The sequence below is a fragment of the Nannobrachium achirus genome (genome assembly GCF_963921795.1).
Source record: "Nannobrachium achirus genome assembly, chromosome: 11".
NCBI lineage: Eukaryota > Metazoa > Chordata > Actinopteri > Myctophiformes > Myctophidae > Nannobrachium > Nannobrachium achirus.
In genome coordinates, this window is record NC_137820.1 from 55,954,097 (window position 1) to 55,963,836 (window position 9,740).

The 9,740-nt window shown below is 43.2% G+C and overlaps 1 protein-coding gene across 1 annotated transcript; it reads left to right on the top strand.

Moving 5' to 3' along the window:
- Positions 1 to 219: 219 nt before the first annotated feature.
- Positions 220 to 5,880, top strand: LOC308294474 (uncharacterized protein; the record flags this gene model as incomplete). The annotated part of the gene is made up of 5 exons (XM_080737208.1): positions 220 to 274; positions 737 to 1,048; positions 1,587 to 1,862; positions 4,657 to 4,868; positions 5,824 to 5,880. The coding sequence occupies 5 exons, from the start codon at positions 220 to 222 to the stop codon at positions 5,878 to 5,880; spliced, it is 912 nt and encodes a 303-aa protein (XP_080593334.1).
- Between the last annotated feature and the right edge of the window lie 3,860 nt (positions 5,881 to 9,740).

Sequence of the window (9,740 nt, forward strand, 5' to 3'; positions counted from 1 at the left end):
GAAGTCAATGGTCGGAGTGGCAGGGTGTCGGAAAGGCAGGGTGTAACCGTAACCCCCGTCATTGCTAGCTCATGTACGGTAGAGAGAACATTCTCTTCCCCTCGCGTACTGTGTACAAAATGCAGATTCTTTAGTGTGCAACAGTTGTTTTCATCACAGTAGTAATAATGTCAATGATGTTCCACCTCTCTTCCAGGTCTGCAATAAAGAGACAGGGACATGTTTCTTCTGGTCTTCATCACCCTGGTCTTCCTGCCTTACACCAGCGCAGATGGTAAGCTGCTCTTCACAGCTCTTATTTATTCCAGCCTGGCCACAATGGTGACCTTTCGTGTCTCTCGGACGAGAGGGATTTGGATATTTTGACTTTTTGGCAGATTCTAGCTTTGGTCCTTACACTACACTACAGATACACTTGTACTGCAGACTGCAGAGGCATCAGCTCAGCTACTGTCTGCTACTATATATATGAAATTACATTGGGTACCTGCCATCAAGGAAGGGGGGCATCAAGTACATGTCTAAAGCATTTTTTGCATCATCATAGATTAGTTTCTTGTCAGTGTTGCATTCTCTCGCTCTCTCTCTGGAGCTGACAGGATGCACTTTAACACAGCTATGTGCATACAATATTCTGCATGTGGTCTTGTTTTTTCCCTACACTAAACATTTAGATAACTTTTACTTTACTTATACTGTATAATATTCGTTCCAGATATGATCAGCCATGTGTGAGATCAAAGTGTTTTAAATATACAATTGTGTGTTTATGTTGTTTGTCTCCTTTTAGATAAGGGAGGTGCAGGGAGCTACGACTGCATATGTGACGGGGCGACTTGCGGCGGCGTGGAACGGTGCTCCGGCCAGCAGTGCTTCTCTGCCCTCGCCATCCTGAACGGCACACAGGTTCAGCAGAAAGGCTGCATTGTGGGTAACGGAGGAGAGGACTCGGTGAGCTGCGGAGGCCCCCCAGCCCCTGAGCTGGTGGTTGAGTGCTGCCATGGCGACCTGTGTAACATAAACATCACTGTGCAGCCACTAGGAAGAGGTGAGCTGTTCATCGGACAGTCAATACCACATGCTAGCATTACGAAAACATGTTTTTCAAAATGATGTATCCATGTAGGGCAGGGCTTGACATTAACTTTTTGAGGCACTTGTCCTATGGACAAGTGTACATTTCCCATTCACTTGTCCAGGCACAAAAGTCACTTGTCCGGATAAAAATTCGACATTTCAGACTCAGAGAGAACAGGACAAGCCTTAATGTCAAGCCCTGATGTAGAGGAAAAGAACATCCTGGGGGAATAAGCTGGGGGAAGAGTTACTTTCCCATGTCCTTTTAAATCCTTTGAAAACTAGCGTTGTTGACTGAGCTTTCAATCATGTTATTGCCACTATTGCAAATCCCAATCGGGGAATGGACCTCTTCATATTGTCGTATGAGCCTTTAGGCTGAGCCTCACTTCAATAATACTTTAATCTTCTGTGTTTTTTCCATCTCAGTAAATGCCATTCAATTTGTTGGGATGATAATGATGTTGCTCTAATGGATTTCATCATATCTGTCTGATTCTTTTCATCAGATGTGGAAGTGTCATCCGGCAGACCGGTCCTCAGAGACCAGGAGTGCGTGTGCGAGGGGCTGGCGTGTGAGCAGGGCGACCGCTGCCTCGGTCAGCAGTGTTTCTCCTCTGTGACCATGACGGACGGGGCTGCCGTCCACCAGAAGGGCTGCCTCAGGGATGACGAGGAAGGCAGAGGCACATGTGCCACTCCACGCTCATCGGCCCATGTTGTGAAGTGTTGCCAGGGCCACCTATGTAACATGAACGTCACTGTGCAAGCAGGCACTGGGAAAGGTGATTTGTTCGATAGTTTTCTTGGATGTCATTTCACACAGACCTTTTCCAGTGTCACCTGTGTAACTTGAACAGCACGGTGGAGCTGCCAGTCCAAGGTACTGCACTACCCAGAATGCATTACATGCACCATCTGTCCTTTTTTCCATGACATTTGTGAAACACTGCTCCATTATGCCTGGTGTGGGCATCAGCCTAGTACATCCTTTTTTAGATTTCGCCTCCATTCCAATTAGGAATGCCAATGAGGGTTAGTTCTGCCTGTGTTTTAAGTCCAAAGGGATGCACATTCCATCCTCTCCGCTAAGGAGGACAACAAGCCAACAATCCCTCGGCCGTGTCCATCCTCGCCAGCTCGCATTAGACTGTCTTTTGGGTATGTACGGTTGCAATCCCAGGGGAACCACAGAGGAAACAGAAAAAATGGAAAGGACAGTAGGGGAAATGGGAACAGAGAGGGAGGCTGTGAATATATTGTTTAGTCATGGTCCACTCACCCTGTCCCCTCTGTGGCTGTCACGGCTGGCTGACATAAGACCAGAGGGTGAAGTCCTTGGGGAATGGAGAGACAAGAGACAGGCCACCATATGTAAAGTCTTTGTCACCCTCCCACCCTCACCTCTCCCACCAGTTAACAAACAAACAAACAAACAGATGGCCCGGCTCAAAAGGCCCAGGATATCGCATTAGAATATATTTAATAGGTGAATGCAATCTTACTTCCTTGTGTAAATTTTTGGAGCAGACCTGCATCAAACAGTATTAGGAAACAGTATCTTGTTTCAAGGTTCTTGGAACACCATTATTGTTTGCGGTTTCTGCCATGGGGACAGAAGTATCCCATAAATGAGTATTTTACCATAAATTGTTAATCATAAAAGATTCTACTTAAAACTCTATGCTATCACTCCATCAGTGTCCATCACTCACTGTGTTGTATTATTTGACTAAGTAAGTACACCCATCAGACATTCCAAGTGAAGTGGCAACAACAGAAGTTATCTGTAAATGCAATTTGACCCACATCTGCTAACAGATGTGCGACTCAAATGCATCCCCTCTGGCCTAGATGTGTTTGGTTCAAGACTAGCTAGCTCCCAGAGTGTGTTCGCCAGGTCTATGTATGAGGGAGAAAGAGTTCAGTATATGCTGGGAGAAAAGGGGGAGCGTTGACTGTGCTGGAGGCTGTACAGTCTTTCCCCTGGAATGTTTGGAGTGTGTGTGCGGTTGTCACTTCCCGAGGCTGGGCTCCGCTGCCTGTGTGTGTGTGTGTGTGTGTGTGTGTGTGTGTGTGTGTGTGTGTGTGTGTGTGTGTGCGCGCGTGCTGTTCTCCTCAGAACTTGTGTGAGTGCAATTTTGTGCGTGTTTGGCCTGTGTGTTCTAATAGACCTCCACCCTTCCGTGGTTTTGACCGTCTGCTGTTATGACCATATTGCTGCAGGGCTGTGTGCTGCTGGTCTGAGTGAGTGTGTGTGTGTGGTCCTGTCAGGAGAGGAGGAGGTTGGAGGGGAGGGGGGGGGGGGGGGGTGTTCGCTTCAGCATCCATAATTATCATCACCTGTCTTCATGACTCAGACCAGGCCAGGAGGCTGTGGTTGACCTCAGGCACTGACTCACCTGACTAGTGTGACGTGGTCTGTGTGACACAGCATCCATCCACATCCAAAACACTGCTACACACCTGTGTGTGTGTGTGTGTGTGTGTGTGTGTGTGTGTGTGTGTGTGTGTGTGTGTGTGTGTGTGTGTGTGTGTGTGTGGCCATGGGATAGTCTTGAACTTTATTTTTATTTAACCACTAAAGCTGTACTAAATTAAATGTCAAAACTAGCCTATCTACAAGCAGCATCATTGTGAGTCTGTATTTTTTAAACATTGGACATAATGACATTCCCAAAATAGATTGAAAATGGCAAAAGTCAACATTTGGTGATATGATTGGTCTGGCTCTAGTTAGGTCCATTGATGTCCCAAGGTCAAGGTTAACGCACAGGAGATGATACCTTTGTACAAACTCTGTTTGACTGTTTTGAAATCCTGTCTTAAAACAAGTCTTTATTAACATCGTATGAATGTTTGTGTTCTCCTTTTTCTTAAGGTCTTATTGATTTTATTATACTATTGTCCTTTTAAATTGGTCTTTTTTGTCTCCTCCAGGCCGAAGGCTTGGGGAGACTATGTTTTGCTCCCTGTCTGTGTGTCTGTGCGTGCGTGCATCCGTCCGTCCGTGCGTGCGTGCGTCCGTCTGTTACCAGCTAATCTCCGGCACTGTTGGCCCAGTACCTGACAAACTGTGGACACACACTCCCTGGATGCCAATTCAGAACCTCTGCCCCACATTTTTCACATGGGCCTGTTCTAGTGCCACCATGGGGCCGATTTTTGCAAAACACATTCTTGGATAGTACTCCTACAGATTTTGTCCAGAAATCACGCAAATCGGTAGACCGTATCTCTACAGTCATGTGATCGACATGGATCTGTCTCATTTTCCGTATTCCATTTTTGGCTAAGATTGGCTTCCGAAGTTTGCAGGATTGGTCTGTTTTGAACTAAATTCCTCAAATCACAAACACAGTATCTCGTCATGTGATCAAGACGGATCAGACACACACAGACGAATGGACAGACTGGAGCAAAAACATACCGGTAGTCTCTGGCCTAGCGGACACAACAACATAAAATACATGATTTTGACGTGTTGGTGATCTAATCCTAATGTAACTCTGTCTTGAGATGGCGGACTTGATGAAGTGTGAACACTTTACTCAACAAAGGTGTCTCTTCTCCCCACAGCAGATGAGCTGCCCAGCTACAGCGTGAAAACCCTGGCCATTGTCTTCATGACTCCTATCATCGTCCTCATCGTGCTGTCCGCCATCGCTGACGCTATCCTGGTCTTCAGACGCATTCACCACAACCAGATGGAGAGGTTGACGGCGCGGGACGCTGAATACGGAACCATTGATGGCCTCATAGCCTCCAACGTGGGAGAGAGCACCCTGGCAGTGAGTAGGGCTGACTGTTCTTGCTCTGCGGATCATCCGTGCGAATAATTAAATATGTTTTGTATGTGCAAATTCTGGGCCCTGGGTACAAGGATTCACTGCGGGATGGTGTTTTTTACTGGTGTTTCAGTCCGAGTGTGGGGAAAGGGTGCGTTCGGAAATGCGCACCGGACTGCGCGGGCGTTTATCGTGGGCTTGCCCAGGCCTTACGGCCTGGGCATAAATATAACGATTGCATTCACCACGGCTTCGTAACTCGCGCGGCGCTCCGCCGGCCGCGCGGCCCTGGCCCGCTCTTCGCGGCCACTCGCGCCTGCGGCGCTCGGGGGCGAAGAGCAGGACCAAGGTCCGCTGGCCTTCGCGCCGCTTGCAATGTCGTGGACAATAAAACGAGCGCACCCTTTCATACACTCTGACTGAATCACCAGTAAAAAACACTCTCTCAAGAGGGGCCTGCCATGAATGATCTTCATTTAGACTGGCAACACATTATTTTGTGCTTTAAAATAGCAGATATACAAGCTCACTGCGAGCTTGTAGATCTGCATTTTTTTTTGTATTTGAATATTTCAAATCCTTCTAAGGTTTTTTGAAAAACCCATGTTTCTATGTCAGTGGTGCTCAAAGGTTTTCATGTGAAGGATCCCAAAATGATATGTATTTGGCCACGGATCCCCATCTAAAAATATTTAGTTCTAGGGACACCCCAGAAGCAAAATTTAAGTTACAAATGTTCGCTTAAAAATATACATGTATTCATAGATTTGCACACATTTTCACGACTTTTCAAAAAATAGCTAAAGCATAAAATAATTAAGGTCCCTCCACCTTGGGCCCTAGTAACTCAGTCCCCCCCCCCCCCCCCTTGTGACGCCCCTGTGTGTGATCTTTGTTAGCAAACAAAGGCAATATCAACATGATTATGTGTCGGTATACTGCAAGTCTTCTTCTGCAGTTCAACCCCAACATGTCTTCTTACTGGTCCAGTGGTTGGGTGGAGTCCTGTGGTTAGCGTTGAGCCTGAACGACAACCAAGCACAGCCATTGGCTGACGCACTATATAATCAAGTTGAGCATAAACAACGTGCAATCTGGTGCGTGCCCTCAAAAATGTATGTTTGCGTCACTCCACAGTCTGTTTCATGATCCTTTAAATCATGGAATAATAAATACATGTCGAAAAGATTTCCTTGTTCCCCATGAATTTTGAGAGCCATTGTTTGTACTGCAGCGTATAAACATTTGTGATTCCCATGCTGCTTTGTGCTTGTACGGCCACAAAGAGTCTCTGGGGACCTACTGTACTCTTCTACTGAAGTATCAATTTCTCTACACCTTATTCCAGCCTTAGCAACTGAAATCCCAGACAATCCAATTCATCTTTAATGACTAAACATAAAGGCATGGTGGACAATGTTTATAGTGGCACATATAATACAAGCTTAAGTGGTTAATCAGACTAATACATTTAGTTGATTATATATATTTTTTTTTTTGTGTGATTCATTATATATAAGAAAAAAGAAAGAAAAACATTATTACAATTATTATTACTTATTTAATTTTTTTCGGCCATAGTGTGAGGGGTTGATGATCTTGGATCCATTTCAAGCTATTTTCAAAATCTGTTACTGTAATCCAGATTACACACTTTAACCCTTAAGTGCTGTTCGGGTCATTTTGACCCGTTTTACATTTTCATTTGGAAAAAAAAGGTAGAAGTTAAAAATGTTTCCACCTGAAACTCACTGGCCTTAAAGATTCTTCTGAGATGAACATGTAAAAAAAGTATTTTTGCACTACACCCATGCTACACCCCCCTCATATTTTTTGAACCTTAAGTGCTGTTCGGGTCATTTTGACCCGGAAGCACAGAAATACACAGTATTATGCCAAAACACAGACACACAGTCACCCCCACTTCTAACACCCCCCTTCCGAAGCCCCATTCCGAACCCTCCCCCCCTTCCTATAAGCATGAGCAATATTGCCCAGTATTAAATGAAGTCGTTTTTTTTACATGGATTTCAGCTAAATCAGTAAAAACGCCTAGCTCTTTCAGTGTTTAATGTGATATAGCAAAGCAGAAATGCAAACATTTACCAAATATACCATATGAATTGTTTGGTATTGAGTCAAAGTCAATGTATCATGATGATTTGTTAAGTTAAAATTTATATTAGTGTTGTTTTTTTTTAAACCAAATATCCACCGGGTCAAAATGACCCGAACAGAACGAAGGTGTAGTGAATCTGAACAGAACTTAAGGGTTAAAATGTAACATAGGACGTTACAAGTTACAAGTTACGTAACGGCGTTACATGTAATCCGTTACTTAACAACCCTGCCTGTAGTATAACAGGTAATATATAAACGTACAATAATATTACACTATTAAACTGCGGTCGCCACCGCTACAGCTTGTTGTGTATGAAGCCTGTGTTATACTGTACTTCGTCATACGACGGTGTTGCACGCGAGCAAAGTCGGAAAACTTGTGACGCAGGTCGTAGTACAGTAAACTGAAACATACTTTGACCATGATTGGGCTTTAGAGTAAATATCCATCTCTAAAGCTATCTCTAAATGAGTATGAATGAATGAATTAGGAGGACTATATGTATTGTCAAAAACATTAAAGGTGAACAAGTTATTTATCACCTGTGAATATATGAAGACATTAATGGTTTGTTAACAATGAGTAGCCTGTATCCTCTATGAATGAATATACAGACTAGACGGTATGTGATCTATACACAATGTAGGCCTATATATCAATTAATGTATGCACTAGAAACCTACATGAGTTGAATACTTTCAACTTCATGCAAATCATGCACAGAAAGGTGGTTTTATTTAGGCTGCTCAATTAACAATGTTTAACAAAGACACAGGTAAATATTTAAAGGTAAATAGCCTACCTGACAATGTAAAGCTATTTTGCTATTTGAATAACATGATTATGTTGATGTATGTTCATTCATTAAGTCACTGGTGAGACTGTTTTGCTAGTCTATTGTTAACTAACTCTGAGCAAGTGCAGTTAGTATATTTTATTAAAGATTTGTCAACAATATTGCCAAAGCAACATTACTGTATTGCCTGGTAATACTAGCCTACTTTTTCTCCAGACCAAATGGCATTTTTATTTAAAAGGTTGTTCTAACATCTTGCCTCCTCCTATTAGTGTAAGTCAAGACATGCAATGTGCTACATTTCTGGTGTGAAATTTTGTTAACATAACTGTAAAGGTCCCACCCAAAAAGGTGCATGGAACCCCCCAAAATATACGCTGTTTTGTGCGGGAAAACAACAAAAATTGCACCGCGGGCGCTGCGGGCGCCGCGCGGGCACGATCTGGTCTTACCATTTCCTCAGATATTCAACTTCCTCAGAAACACTCACAGGGCTGGCTGCAGATGCGGAAACTAGATTTTTTTGTTTTGATTGTTAATTGGCCTTGTGGGCACAGTCAACAGCTAGAGCAGATTGTCATTTATCAGGTTGATCACTAATACAACTAATCTTCTGCTCATTATTAGATGGACAGTACAGTAATGTACAGTAATGAGCCTCCACAGCAAGACAGCTCTCCACCAGAAAAGAAACGGGCTGTGGATCCAACAACTTCATTTAAGACCAAAGTTGCAGGTAACTATGCCTAAAGTGCAGTTATTAGTCTCTTACAAGATGTTATGGTCTGGTTAAGAATGGGTATTCCATTATTACTATTACTATTCTATTACTTAATCCGAATACACACAATATTGTCATGACATGTTTTGGCACTAGACCATTATATAGAAATTCTTTATTAGGAATAAACCATTGAGATGAACCATCTCGTTTTCAAGGACATCCTCAAGTTACAGATACGTACAGTATCTGTGTAGAACAAACAAAACTAAACAAATAAACAAAACAAACAAGTGAAACAAAACCAAACAGCACTAAACATAACAGGACAAATCAAACAACCTCAACAATGGGGGACACAAATACAAACATACAACATACAACAGAGCACATATAAGAATCATTGCGTCAAAGGATCTGTTATACTGTTAATGAAAGCATGAGCAGGTAGTCTCAAAGTAAGAGGACAGCGCTGTTTTAAATAGATGAAAGGAAGATATTGATCGGATATGAACAGGAAGGTTGTTCCAATCGGAAGGAGCTTTAAAACTAAAGGATTTTTTACCAACTGATTTAGTTATATTAGATGGAATTGTAAAATAAGTCTGTGCGCAGTGTCTAAGATGATGATTACCATTGCACAAACTATGTTGATGAAACAGAACTTGATGTACTATAACTGTACTATAATTAAGTTAAACAAAACAGGAAGATGCAGGACTGCATTGTCAGGAATCAGACTTCATACTTTATTGTAGATCTCATCACAGAAGAGAGAGAAAGAGACTTCTGTCTCCCTCCAGATCTTCGCCCATCCGCCCCCAAACACCCATGTCCCACACACATTTATACATAGCCAGGAGATGTACAGAAAGGTAACAACAGATGGTCACTCCTTACATGGTCTCTATTCTATAGTTACACACACACACAGTCGGCATATTGTAATAGATTTGTGTGAGTCTCTCTGTTTGTAAGGGGTTTGTCAGGGAGGAACAGGTGATGATGTCAACCCTGCAGTGGGTTTAAATTGCATCATCTAATACATTTAATAAATTAATACCACAATGATTGTTATATGGATTTGTCCACCACAGGCTGTTTGTCAATCACTCACTGCCTGTATGCAACCCTGTGTGCGTGTGTGCGCGTGCACAAACGTTAGAGAATGGGCACGCGCGTGCGCGGTATCGTGCACATTGCTTTTAGGGTCCCGGTTTTAGGCAACAGTGGTTC